Raw genomic sequence first — 15,045 nt, 5'->3', positions numbered from 1 at the left:
GTGAAAGCCACAGGATATGAGAGCTCACTAACAAACAGAGTTTGGGATTTTTAAACTGAACTTTAAGTGATGGCGGAAAAGTAACCTCCAAATCACTGAGCAAATATAAAGTTTATTTTTAAAGAAAGTTCCAGCATTTTGTCAGGAAATATATTCCTCAACATTTTTGATCACCGCAATATTCAAAACCCACAGTACAAACGGTTGCTCATATCCAGGATAATATTCAACCATGGTTAACATTCCTAACTTACCCACTGCTTCCAACGCTGCAACTGATTGGAGAACTGGTTGCAATTGGTGGGAAAGTGCCCTCAACTAATTGAAGGTTTGCCTTTCAAACAAGTTCTAAGGATACCTAAACAGTTCCAAGTAGAATTGGACAAATTCCAAGCCAGTATTACAAATTACTATGAACTAATCTTTGTTTTAAAAGAAGATCGAGTTTTCTTCTGGAAAATTATGCATTGTAAAGAATGATAGAACGTAAAACAAGGGACCCTCATTTCAGCTGACCAGCGTCAGGGTTAAGCATTCAAACATTATGTAAACTGGGATCACGTGAAGACCAAAGCCTCCCAGAATCTCCGCAACAGTATACCTCAATCCTAATCTCGCCAGTGTAACAGAGTGTTACTGAAATTCTGCACATGATAGAATCTGTGTCAATTTTCCTCAATGTCTTTAATTATAATATACTCAACAAGTAATTACTGATCTACATTGTAAAGGATACCTCAATGCAGCAGTTGGTGCTGCAGTCTCAAAGCTCCAGGGACCCAGGTTCAATCCTGACCTAAGACGCTGTGTGGGGTTTGCACCTTCTCCTTGTGACTGCGTGGGTTTTCCTCCCACACCCCAAAAATGTGCGGGACAGCTGGTTAATCGGCTTCTGTGGATTGTCCCTAGTGAAGGAGAATTGGGGGAAGCTGAGAGCACAAGAGGGAAATTAGGTTACCAGGAAATAAATAGGGGTGTGAGACTGACGGGGATGTTGAGAGTGGGCATAGACTTAGTGGATCAAATGGACTCCTACACTTCTATATATTTTCTCATATGTTCTCATTACAGAATAATTTAGGAAATCTACATGGGCATTAATTTATGCAGCAATTCAACTACCTACCTGCAGTAACAGAAAAGCACAGCTACAAAACCAGCAAGAATCACTGCAGTGCCTCCTAATATAGTCACCAGAAGTACTGTATGGTAGCTGCTTATGTCCTTTGCAATACGACCAATTGTACCTGGATTCAAGAAAACAAAGTCTTAATAATAAATCATGTTTGTATTGTTCGCCATTGTGACTTAAAATCAGTGCCAGCTTCAGTGCAGATTGCAGTACTTCGGCATGTACCAGATATAGCAGGCAACATACTTTGTGGATCCATGGGTATAGCTCATCTTAATTTTTGGTTTCGACAAGTAAAAATAATTAGTTGTCAAGTCTATAAGCCTTTTCTAGAAATGTTTCTAATACTGAAAACCAACACAGGATTTACCCGCGAGTTGTCTTGCTGCCCTAGAACACCCACTGGAAACTTTTACATTTTGTCCTTTTATAAAAATGTATTTTCTTCCTTCAAAGAAGAAAAAAAATCAGAACTTGCTGCCCTTTAATAACCAACCACTTTTCTCCACATTCCTCCGCAAAATTCTTCACAGTTCTGAATACCTCAGTCAGATTTCCTCTGAACTTGTCGAAAAGGGCCCTGGTTTCTCTGATCTCTTTAAGGCACTCACTGAAGCAGTTCTCCCCACATTTACCATTTCTTGCATATGGGAATAGCTGCAGTTATTACTTGGATGGCAGACTCTAATTAAATTTCTCACAACTCACACACATCCCTGACTTGAAACCATCGGAGGTCCTCGTGCCTCCAGCTAGCAAGGTCTCAGACTCTGGAACTTCTCCCCAGAAACCTTTTGATCCTTCTCTCCTCTTCTAAGAAAGTCCCCAAACTCAGACCCTTTCAGCAAGTTTTTGATTATTTGTCCTCATTCTTCCTTGTGTACTGGATGATGTCTTATTTGATAAAACTACCTTACAGCAACTTTGAATGTTTTACTCAGTTACAGATACTGTACAAGTGCAAGTGCTGTTGTAGAGAAATATCCAAAGTAACAGTACTAAAATTTTTTGGCTTGTTTTTAATCCGTTTCTGATTGATAACAAAAATCATCCTTCCTGCAATCGTATGTCGGCTCCCAACCCTGATTGTGTGTTTCTTGATTATTGTTTGCGTCACTCTTTTATTCTCAAAGCAGGAAAAATTAATCTGCCAACAAGTTACATTGCTCCTATTTATTAACATTTAAAATAAACAAGACTTATGAAATCCAGTACAGGAAGACCTACTTATCATTGAAAACTGGTGTTGATGATGAAGCATCAATGCTGGGAGGTTAAGAAGGTTTGTATTTATCTCTGTCTATCCAGTCTGCACAACTACAGGATGGCGAGACAAAAGGAAAGATAAGTGAAGTGTGTGGGACACAAAGCATCACCCTGTCCAACCACGGCCACCAATTACATAGACATTCGTTCCTTACCAGTACTGCCAGAGGGGGATCAGAGAATGGACACAAGAGCTGAAAGTTTCAGGTGAAACACAAAAACAAAAAAAGGAAATAAAAGAAGATTTTACTCTATATAAGCAGCACAACTGCTGTCTCACAGCTCCAGCGACCCTGGTTCAGGCTTAACCTCTGGTGCGGTCTGTGTGGAGTTTGCACATTCTCTGTGATTCCACGGGTTTCCTTTGAGTGCTTTGGTTTCCTCCCACGTCCTAAAGACAGTGGGTTTGCTGATGACGCTCAATTGAGTGGGAAAGTAAATTGTGCAGAGGATGCGGAGAGTCTGCAGAGAGATATAGATAGATTAAGTGAGTGGGCAAGGGTCTGGCAGATGGAGTACAATGTTGGGAAATGCGAGGTCATCCACTTTGGAAGGGAAAATAGAAGGTCAGATTATTATTCAAATGGTGAAAGATTGCAGCATGCTGTTGTGCAGAGGGACTTGGGAGTGCTGGTGCATGAATTGCAAAAGGTTGGTTTGCAGGTGCAACAGGTTATCAAGAAGGCAAATGGAACGTTGGCCTTCATTGCTAGAGGGATTGAAGTTAAAAGCAGGGAGGTTATGCTGCAACTGTACAGGGTACTGGTTAGGCTGCACCTGGAATAAGATATCTTTATTAGTCACATGTACATCAAAACACACAGTGAAATGCATCTTTTTTTTGTGTAGAATGTTCTGGTGGCAGCCTGCAAGTGTGGCCACACTTCATGTGGGAGGAAACCAGAGCACCCGGAGGAAACCCATGCAGACACGGGGAGAACGTACAAACTCCTTACAGACAGCTGCCGGAATTGAACCCGGGTTGCTAGCACCGTGACAGCATCATCCTAAACCACGAAGCTATTGTGTGGTTCTGGTCTCCTACTCGAGGAAGATACACTGGCTTTGGAGGCGGTGCAGAGGAGGTTCACCGGGTTGATTCCAGAGATGACAGGGGTTGGCTATGAGGAGAGATTGAGTCGCCTGGGACTATGCTCGCAGGATTTCAGAAGAATGAGAGGGGATCTTATAGAAACATATAAAATTATGGAAGGGATAGACAAGATAGATGCAGAAAAGTCACTGGTAGGCGAGACTAGAACTAGGGGACATATGGAAAATATGGGGAGAATTTTAAAAAAAGGGATAATGTAAGATTATATAAATGAATGGATGATGGGTGGCATGGACTCAGAGGCTGAAGAACCAGTTTCCATGCTGTATGTCATTGTGTGCCAGAGTTCAGTCACAAATTTCAAATCTCAACTGACCACCTTAATTTTTCAGTCATATGAATATAAAACCCACTTTAAACATCTCAGTGATCACTGTAAAATTATAATAGGAACTAATTGTCTGTGACAATGCAATTCCTCTACCTGACTCAATAAGCTGAGTGATCTCAGTTTGGACCAAATAAGTAAAAGCTGTTGATACTGATGCTGTCAGACGGGGTCAATGTCTCCTTCAAAGTAAAATCAGCTGAGCTTCCTTAAACATGTTGAAGGCAACTGAGCAAAATTTAGTCATTCCAATTGGACCAAAATACTTTTGCTGGAATATTATCAAATGGAACCTGGGCATTTTATTTTATAATTTTGAAGGATTAGGATGTAATTACCACTGATCTCAAGTATCCTCCATGTTTTAATGAAGCCATTTGAATTGTCAGTGAAGAAAAATGACCCAGTACATTTGCCCTTCTGCATGTATCCAGCACCCTGGTGATCAATCTGTTGATTTTATCATGGTTAGTAAGATAATTAATGGCCCACAAATAAAACAGCAATTCATTACTATTTGTGGACAACAAACTTGAGATAGTGCTCTTACAAAGTATTCTACTTTTAGCCAACTTTCTCTCTTTTGAAGTCAGCTTTTGTGGATACTGGGCAAGGGCTGGTGCCTTCTGCAGATAAGTGGCCTGGTGCTTTCATTGATTAGGCTCACATAGGAACAAGGTCCCCTCATACTGAATTGCAGAATCAAGTGAATTACCCAAACTACATTCCAATCCACTCACTACAACTTTTAACTCCCAGTAAAATACACAGAACTAAAACTCACAGGTGGAATGGAAAAGGAAAGTGGAAGGAGTAAGTGTAGAACATGCTCATTCACCTGTGGCTAATGGTAACGGGGCAGCTATCCAGTGACCCAAATGAGGGGCTATGTAGGTCCAGACTAGCTGGTCACCTTCTTTTCTAACCGTTCCGAGTCCTCGGTTTACCCAGGCACCTTTGATTAAAGAAGAATATTTAGCAAACAGGTATTTATCCATGGCAAATTAAATTTATGGTACTGCAATAAAAGAGCCAACATTAGAAAAAACTTTTTATAAACATATATTGAAATGATCCTTTTCGGTTAAATATTTACAGTGGTCGTACGGTTACTATGAGGCCTCACAGCTCCGGGGCCAGGGTTTGAAGCTGTCCTCGGGGGCTGTCTGTTTGGAGTTTGCATGTTCTCCCTGTAATCACTTGGGTTTCCCCAGGTGCTCCGATTTCCTCCCACATCCCACAGAGGTGATGGTAAGTTCATTGGCTGCTGTATACATTGGCTCTAATATACATAAGTGGCAAAAGAATAGATGGGTATTCTAGAGAGAATGGGTTGCAGGGTTGAGACAGAATAGGTCTGATGACTGCTGGGTGCTAGCACAGACCTGATGGGCCAAATGGGGCAAAAAAGCGATCAAGAATTGGATGGGCATGGGGGAGAAAATAGATCGGCCTGGATCTTGCAGTTAGCAGCACAATAAGCGTGCTTGCTGTAGACTGGTAAAAAAGTGAGCCAGAAAGATATAGCATCCTCTGGTCGCATGGACTTTTCCCTTGCTGATGTTCATCGCCATCAGGAATCAGTTCAAGAGATGGCTAACGTTGCGCAAGCATCGTGTTATCGAACTTGCTGAGCAATCATATTAAAAAATTCTCAGAGACTGCAAACCAGAATGTGGAAATGTGCAACTTTTAGCAGGTTTGGCATGTCCCCTTTGACACTCACCAACTTTTATCGATGCACCACAGAAAGCATCCTATCTGGATGCATCACGGCTTGGTACGGCAACTGCTTTGCCTGGGACCGCAAGAAAATGCAGAAAGCTGTGGGCACAGCCCAGCGCATCACAGAAACCAGCCTCCCCTCCATGGACTCTACACCTCTTGCTGCCTTGGTGAAGCAGCCAGCATAATCAAAGACCACACCCACCCAAGTCATTCTCTCTTCTCTCCTCTCCCATCAGGCAGAAGATACAGGAGCCTGAGAGCACAAACCACCAGGCTCAAGGACAGCTTCCATCCCACGGTGGGAAGACTATTGAATGATTCCCTTATACAATGAGGTGGACTCTTGACCTCACAATCTACCTTGTTTGACCTTGCACCTCATTGTCTACCCGCAATGCACTTCCCTGTAGCTGTGACACTTTACTCTGTATTGTTATTGTTTTTACCCTGTACTACCTCAATGCACTGTGTAATGAATTGACCTGTACGAACGGTATGCAAGACAAGTTTTTCACTGTACCTTGGTACAAGTGACAATAATAAACCAACACCAATTTTACAGACTGTGAAATAAAGACAGGAATTTACACACAATAAAGTAGAAGCTGCCAAAGAAATTAAAATCAACATACATAAAATTAATACTTTTGTGGGACAGAGAGATTACTAAGTGATAATTGTGGTTTTGTGGTTTAGTGCACATAGATTTCATGCAAAATGACTGAAAAGAAGAAAGTTTCGAGAAAGAGCAATGGCTGAACAAGTGCTGGATCAGACAGAAACTATGTGAATTTACACATTGAGTTACTCAGTTAAGGAAATCCCAAATTTGCTCTCAGTTTCACACAATAAAAATGGTGACTGCCGATACACAAGGGCAAAATCCAAGCCCTTGGTCATTTAAGACCAATTTAATTATTGCCGTGGGCTTAGAATGGAGTGTAGACCAATGGGCAGGACAGCCTCAGAATTTCAATGGAATAATGGCTCCTCTCATCCATATTTACCAAACTAAAATCAAACAGTATCCTTACAACACACGTGGACTCTGGAAAAGTGTGCTACCAAAGTTTCTCTCCTTCCTGTCGCGTGAAATCCTCTGCACTTTAACAAGCCACTTCACTAACAGCTAGACGGCGGTCGCCCCGTGTACGAACAAGGTATTTGCCACCACATTGCATCACTGATCCAAGACAATCAGGACTACAATGAAACTTGCTCACGTACCAATTTTCAGGTCAAATGTCCAGGCTGGAAGAGCATCTGCATGTGTTACCAGGTCAGTTGGTCCAAGGGGTAACGTAATGTGGATGGATCCCGCCACCTTTATGTGTTTTCCAGCAGCAAACAATTCAACATTAACGGCAGCCAGTGGTGTCAGTTCGATGCTCTTCAGCCCTGTAAGGCATCATTTTATTGTTGTAAAATACATCATTTCAGAAAACAAAAGAAACAAATCCACATCAGCATGAAATGACACTTCTACATGCTGCAAGATAGGTGGGGGTGAGCCGGGGTGGAGGGGATGGTCTGAAATATGATAAAGATAGTCAAATCTGTCAGATATGTTGTTACATGAATGATTCATTTGTACCTGACTGTATACAGAAGCAGAATTTCACATTGCCATGGATTTTTTCTTTTATTTTCTACAGATTTTTGTGGGAAAACTGAAATTTTACATTGTGTTCGTATCCAAAGTATTTCAGTTTTAATTGATTAATTATCTCCACTGTATCTCCAGAGCAAAACAAAATTAATTACAGCATAGATAGAGCCCATTTTGTCGACAGGTATGCCCCATCCTACCATTCCTCAACCAAGCCCATCAACATGTGCCATTAATTCTTTTCCACTCAGGTCCTTATCTCGTTTCCCTTTAGATACACTATTTGCCTCCCCAACTCCTCTACTCTATTCATGCTCTGGATAAGGAACTTTCACCCAAATTGTCTGCTGGATTTATCTGCGACTATCTTCAATTTGTCAACTCTAGTTCTGGCTTTGACAACAAGTGAAAATGTCTTTTCCACAATAACTCTCTCAAAGCCTTCTATCAGGTCACTCTCGCTCTTCTTTTCCAGATACTAGGGCCACCCTGCTCAATCTTTCCTTGCAGACCTAACGTCTCAAATCTGGTGTCAGTCTAGTAAACCTTTGTTTAGGACCACCTTCAGAGCCTCTGTATTGATCATTCTACACAGGACATCGACAATGACTGGAAAACCATAGCAATAATTTATTTGTTTGCCATTTGATTGACAAATGGTTGTCCTGACAAGTGAACTTAATGTTGTACTGTTTTCTCACCAGTTATTTAATCATGCAATTATATTTGTTTCAAATATCTAAAAAGACGTAGATTCATTGGGAATTATTGTAGAGATCCAAAATCTCCCTGACAAACCCTTTTATACTGATCAATCCTGGTCTCAATTACTTTCTAATGCAATTATTTAGTGAAAGGCTATTAAGTTAAATCCAAGATTAAAATGTTAGGGCTGGATCTCATCTCCAAGTCAGAAGTCAATGGTTGAATTCCCACTTCTGACACTTGAATTCATAACCTAGGCAAGATTGCAGTGCAATACTAACAGAAGGTTACACTGACAGGCATGCCATCTTATGCATAGGACAACAAACTAAAATCTCATCTGCCTGCTCAGGTGAAAGCAAAAGAAAATCTACAGAGCCAACTAATGAGCAGGGCGTTTGTTCTGCTGTCTGGCCAAGATATATCCCTCAGTCAATATCAATAAAACTAGTTATCTGGACACTTATTTTTGTAGATACTTGTGGGGTTTTACATGAGCTGGTTCCAGAGGAAGGGAGGGGAACATCCATCAGGAAAAGCAACTTCGTCACATCTCTAAGGGAACAAGTGGAAGGGGGTCCTCGAAGGGGGAGAAAAGAAAATCAGATGGAAAAGCTTAATACAATGTATGAATTATGGAAAGACGGTGGGATCATCTGGCTGATAATTTGAGCGGAAAAATTGAAACAAATCAAGGTGAGATCCTGTTCACTCATACTATCTGCAGTGATAAACTTATCACGTGAACTCCGCAGCTCAGCTGGTTGAAACATAGCATCATCGTTACCATTTCAATTTGCGCAGCATCATCACCAAAAGCAGCTCAGGGTGGAAAATACACAGCAAAAATCAGAGCAAGTTTGCACATTGTTAGCTCCTTTTGTTGACCGTGTTACTCTCTATTTGACACTTCTCTGTAGGATGAATGACTACAGAAATGATAGGTTTATGAACGGTTTAATTTTAGTAAGTTTCCTTTCACTTCCTGCATCAAATATGTGATAATCCTGCATCTAATATCACATACCAACAACCTTTGTTCATTGTAAGAAAAGAATCAGCACCAAATTTTAGCTCAATCCATAAACCATAAACAGACAGGCCATGAAGAGCCCTTGTCACATACTCCAAACTAGAGGCTTACCAAGTGCCAAGCTATTATAGAAATAACATCACAACAAATGATGTCGAGAGTGACAAGATGAGAAAGCTGCGAACAGAAGAAATGATTAAGCCTTTACTTGATTTGTTCATTAAGGTTCCCATCGTGTGGATAAAGTTGTCTGTTCGCCAAGGAAGCTGCGGAGCTGTGAGATAGGCTGTTAGATTAGAAATATATGTATTCTTCGGTAGTTTCAGTAATCCTTTTGGGAATTGGACGCTAGGATATCTTCCGTCATCTAAAAAAAAACATGAGAACTTTGATTAGAAGGGATAGAAAAGGAAACTTAAAATCCAATTACCGACAGCACAGTAGTTCTTTGTGGCATAGAACTGGCAGACTAGTTTTGTTTTGTTTACAAAAAGAATTCTATTTAATGTTACAAAGCTAGAAATTAAATTAACCTATTTACAGACATGTTTCCTGCAAACAGCAAGATCACGTTCCTACAGATATGTGCACTTTTGCAAATGCAGAAGCCTCTGCTATAATACAGCCCACAACGCAAGGCCATTTGGGCTGGATCACGCCGTTTTTTGCTGATGGTTCCAATTGGATCTGTTGCTGTTCATCCATCAAACCTGAAATAGTGGACAAGCTGTGAGATGTGGAAGTCTGCAACCCACCAAGGGCCAAATCTGAGGGTCAGTTCACTCCACTACAGCACTCCTGCCAGCCTTGCTGTTATCCCCAAACATAACGCTGGAGAAAATGACACTCAGATTCCACAACAGGATCGCAGGGCAAAGTGTCGCACAGAAACGGCCCACCTCGTCCATGCTGACTACTTTGCCTATTGACACCAACCCCATTCGCCCGCATTAGGTTTGTATCCTTCTATGCCTGTGAACAATATCATTCACTCGATCAATGCAGTCTCTTGGATTAGTGTTGATTATGCTGGGAGAAGAATTTTCCATAATTTCCCCCTCAATATTGACCTTTGTGTCTCTCCCAGGAATTCACATGGTTAAGGGAAGGGGTCTGCAGACAGGATTAGGGCAATCTCGCTATAGCGAGGATTTACTCCTTTTGAACTCCAGACAAAGAGAATAGGGCAGCCTTTTGTTCATTAATAAAGCAAGGGGAGTGGGGCCAAATCACAATGATTCACTCAGACAAGGGTTGAGGGACAGCTTTATGTTCATTTACTAAGTTAACAGCATTTGGTGGTATCTGCTGACCATATCATTTGATTGCTTCATGACTCAATGAAAATATCAGACCAGTAACAACACCATCTGTTAAGGCACAAGCCCTGCTGCTTTAGCTATTTCAGATTCTTACTGCTCATGTCCCAGTTACACCTCCAGTTCACACAAGCACTGCAAACGTTGATGAAAAGTGGATGTGTTTCACTCGATGACCTCACTGTTAATACACTTCTCACTCCACCCCCAGCCTCCTTCAATGATCTCATGTGTTTTTGCACTGGTGAGGAGGAAGGCAGATCCCCCTTCGCAAAACTGACTGTGAAATGCTGGAAAATTATGAGGAAAAGCAAATCAAAACGAGAATACATTCAGTTTAAAAAAAAATTCCTTTCCCCACATGCCCCAGCACCATAACACAAGGTAAAACACTCTTCTCTCTGATAGTATGCACTGCCCCCCGGTGGATGTCCAAAGTACAGCCGTGATTCCCCCCCACCCCCCCAATAGAAGCTTGCCCCAGCTTTGAAACCTGGATCCTATTCTGTCAGTTACGTCCTTCAGGATTCCCAAGGGAGCCCAGCACACCTGCAACAGATGCTTGTTGAAAAGGGCCCTTTTGTACAAAGCTCAGAGAGATCCGTGTCTTCCCCCAAGTTCAAGTTCATTGCCATGGCTATACATACCCAGGGTATATAAATGCCAACGAAGAAACAACTTTTTGCGGCAGCACCACAGTACATTACAAACATAAATGACATAAACTTAACACAAATTATACACGACTTATTGGCAAGTCCATCACGGGCACAACCTTCCCCACCATCGAGGACATCTTCCAGAGGCGGTGCCTCAAAAAGTGGGTATCCATCATTAAGGACCCTCACCATCCGGGATATGCCCTCTTCTCATTAATTCCATTGGGGAGGAGGTACAGGAGCCTGAAGACCCACACTCAACAATTCAGGAACAGCTTCTTCCCCTTTGCCATCATATTTCTGAATGGTCCATGAACACTACCTCGTTATTCCACTTTTGCATTATTTATTTTTTTGGTAACTTATAGTAATTTTTATGTCTTTCACTGTACTGCTGCCGCAAAACAACAAAGTTCATGACATATGTCAGTGACAATAAACCTGATTCTGATCTTGCATGACAAAATAAATACGATGACATTAGTGCAAATTGAGGGAGGTTTTCCATGAAATGCTGACATTCCAGGATTCCTTGTTATCGTCGTATTGTACAAAATAGAGAGCTTAGTGACATGGTGTCATGACAACAACCTTTCCCTCAATGTCAACAAAACAAAAGCACTTGTCATTGACTTCAGGATAGGGGGCGGCATACATGCACCTGTCTACATCAACGGTGCTGAGATCGAGAGGGTTGAGAGCTTCAAGTTCCTGGGAGTGGACATCACCAATAGCCTGTCCGGTCAAATCACGTAGATGCCATGGCCAAGAAAGCTCGCCGGCAGCTCTACTTCCTCAGGAGGTGAAAGAAATTAGGTTTGTCCCCTTTGACACTCACCAACTTTTAGCGATGCACCACAGAAAGCATCCTATCTGGATGCATCACGGCTTGGTACAGCAACTGCTCTGCTCAGGACCGCAAGAAACTGCAAAGAGTTGTGGACACAGCCCAGCGCGTCATGGAAACCAGCCTCCCCTCCATGGACTCTGTCTTTACCTCTCGCTGCCTTGGCGAAGCAGCCAGCATAATCAAAGACCCCACCCACTCAAGTCATTCTCTCTTCTCTCCTCTTCCATCAGGTAGATAATACAGGAGCCTGAGGGCACGTACCACCAGACTTAAGGACAGCTTCTACCCCACTGTGATAAGACTATTGAATGGTTCCCTTATACAATGAGATGGACTATGACCTCACGATCTACCTTGTTGTGACCTTGCACCTTATTGCACTGCACTTTCTCGGTAGCTGTGACACTTTACTCTGTACTGTTATTGTTTTTACCTGTACTACCTCAATGCACTCTGTACTAACTCAATGTAACTGCACTGTGTAATGAATTGACCTGTATGATCGGTATGCAAGACAAGTTTTTCACTGTACCTCAGTACAAGTGACCATAATAAACCAACACGAATACTATGCTACCACTGAGCTGAACTTGGCTCCTGAGGTGTTTAAATAACAGAAGTGGAGGCCTGACGGTGGTATCTTCAAACTTGGTGGGAATGTGAACCAGGAAACACGTCCAATATTCCAGCTACCACTCATCACTACAGTGAGAACGTTATTTATTTGAATCTAACAGCAGTCTCTGCAGTTTGGGCAAGGGATTGCAGACATTAGACAGGAAGGTGCTGCAACCAGGAATCGGCAGGAAGAAGGGGCTCTGCCTTGGACTGCGAGAATTGGCGAGGGAATACTCCATTGAGGTTGGGAAGATGCTCCGGAGGAGTGGGAGCTGCATTGTTTCCATTACTTTCACTAAATGAAGCCAAGTGGTTCTGATCAGAACTGTTGCTCTGGCTGCTCAAGTGCTTCATAAACCCAATTAACCATCTGAACCAAACCTGTGTTAAATCCAGACACCTTTTGAGGAATTGAAGGAGCAGATCCAAATCTCATGGGGATGCCATTATCTTCTGTTAGTAAATTCTGTTTCTGTCCCATCGAAATCGGAATTCTTAAGGGAATCAACGATGCCAGTAAATGCAAGGAGGTAAACAAAACCGATCCACATATTCAGGGGAGAACTATCATAACTAATTATTATGCCCTGGATTCTGATGAGATTCAGGAACACTTAAGGAGGACTCTGGCAGGTCTGACAGGCAGCGAGGCTGGGGGCAGGGTTTTGCGGACCGTTAAGAAGGTTTCCAGAAGGGTCGTGTGGCCTGGGCTTGTCCCGTCCACCTTCAGGATTCCGTTACATCGTTGGCAAGCCTGCCGCTGCCCGGCACCTCGCCGCTCAGCTCCAGGGACAAGTGGGGCACCAGAAATCGCCTTCCAGACGCGGAGAGGGTCGCGTCTAGGGGAGGACGAGCATGGATGCCAAGCATGGATAGCAGGCCCGCACAGGAAAATCAGGGTATTTTGTATTTTTATGTATATTTGGTACCTCAGGTTTAGCAACACCAACCTTACTATGATATCTTTGTAACACACACACACACACACACACACACACACACACACACACACACACACAGGAAAAGCAAACAGCTAAAGCAGCTACTTAACTCTACTTACCAATTTTTCCTCCCGTTATCAAGATGGTGTCTTCGAATAACCATAGATTTGCTCGGCTTTGTGGAATCATTGAAAGTGTTACAGCCGCAAAAACTGGAAAGTAGAAATAAAAAGCGTAACAGAAGAATTAAGGCAAAAACAAATGTGCAAAGTTTCAATGAGTCATTCCAAATTCATTAGACAATGCTCGATTGAAGATCCTCTACAGAACTTCTCTTCACTACCCGCACATGGCAGCGGGCAACAGAAGTCCTCAGACAAAAGCCCAAGCATTAAACAATTGATGGGAGTTCCAGAGACAGGCTGCAACGAACCATGGTTTTAAGCATTAAACAACACTACACCACAGTATTCCACTGAGTAACTTGGGAGTAAGTGTTGGGAATCTCGGGACTGCTGCGGTACAAGGGGAGCATTTAACTGAGGTGGCTCCATCCTTAGAAACACTGCAGTTGACGTCCTGTTCCTACATACAAAATTACTTTGATGGATAAACTCTCTTAAAAGTACAAGTCCATTTTTGACATCAACACACCATACGAACATCAGCAAACTGGGTTAATGCCAGAAGATTCACGTGACAGTTCACAGTATTATTTCCCTTCTGGCACTTCTGAAATGAAATCAATAAAACTAAATCCAAGTCTTTCTGTCTAAAGCAACCCCAAAATAATAAGGATTTTCCTTTTGAGGCATGAACCAGAAAAATCATTTTTCCTGATTGTAGGCCCAAACCTGGGCAGGTAGTGTAGCGATTAGTGTAACACTATTACAGCGCCAACGACCCAGGTTCAATTCTGGCTGCTGTCTGTAAGGAGTTTGTACACTCTCCCTGTGTCTGCATTGGTTTCCTCCGGGTGCTCCAGTTCCCTCCCACATTCCAAAGACGTACAGGTTAGGAAGTTGTGGGCATGCTATGTTGGTGCCGGAAGTGTGGCAACACTTGTGGGCTGCCCCCAGAACACTCCACGCAAACGATGCATTTCACTTTGTGTTTCGATGTACATGTGACTAATAAAGATATCTCTTAACTCAAACAAAAGGTTGCACATTTATATAGTACCTTTCATATCCCTCCCCAGACATTCAAAACCTTGACAGGTGGTGAGGCACTTTAAAACTGTGGTACACTCTGCCATAGAGGGAACAGAAGGCGTAGCCAACTAAAGAACATTTACAAAGGGCTGGGCTGCTGTTGTCTGCCCACCTGTCCAGTTCCAGAAGATGTTGGGTGGAGCAGAACCTAGAAATGAGGGAAGAACATCGGAGAAGGAGTCACAATCGAGTGATTACCTGGCACTCTTCGGGTTTTCCAGGGCAAAGATGCCAGCAGGTAGCCTCCTTTACGCGCTGTGACGGTCAAAGTGAGGCCCAGCGTGTAAGGTACTTTGAACACCACTCCTCCATCATCCTCAGTAAGGGCCGAGTTAGTTTTTGTGAAGTTAACAAAGACATCAACAGTGGCCCTGTCCAGGTAATGACGAGTGACCACATTGTTTACCTGCACCTTCAAAGTGAATAAAGACCCTGAAACAAGAGAAGTGATTAACGCTTAATAATTTCAACAAAGTATATTGTACTACAAAATTTGCTTCTGAGGAAGCTGTCGATCGGTATAACATGC

At 42.5% G+C, this 15,045-nt stretch overlaps 1 protein-coding gene across 1 annotated transcript in view; it reads right to left on the bottom strand.

Annotated features, from left to right (window-relative positions):
• fam171b (family with sequence similarity 171 member B) overlaps positions 1–15,045 on the bottom strand; it is a 41,254-nt gene that overhangs the window by 6,384 nt on the left and 19,825 nt on the right. Inside the window, exons 3-8 of the mRNA XM_052029908.1 lie at positions 14,715–14,948; positions 13,422–13,514; positions 9,124–9,282; positions 6,796–6,966; positions 4,679–4,795; positions 1,127–1,247 (exon numbers count right to left, since the gene is read on the bottom strand). Coding sequence (XP_051885868.1) covers positions 1,127–1,247; positions 4,679–4,795; positions 6,796–6,966; positions 9,124–9,282; positions 13,422–13,514; positions 14,715–14,948 — 895 coding nt within the window. The remainder of the gene's footprint in view (positions 1–1,126; positions 1,248–4,678; positions 4,796–6,795; positions 6,967–9,123; positions 9,283–13,421; positions 13,515–14,714; positions 14,949–15,045) is intronic.

The sequence above is a fragment of the Pristis pectinata genome, chromosome 1 (assembly GCF_009764475.1).
Source record: "Pristis pectinata isolate sPriPec2 chromosome 1, sPriPec2.1.pri, whole genome shotgun sequence".
In the NCBI taxonomy this organism is placed as follows: domain Eukaryota; kingdom Metazoa; phylum Chordata; class Chondrichthyes; order Rhinopristiformes; family Pristidae; genus Pristis; species Pristis pectinata.
This window is presented reverse-complemented; position numbering and strand designations above follow the sequence as displayed.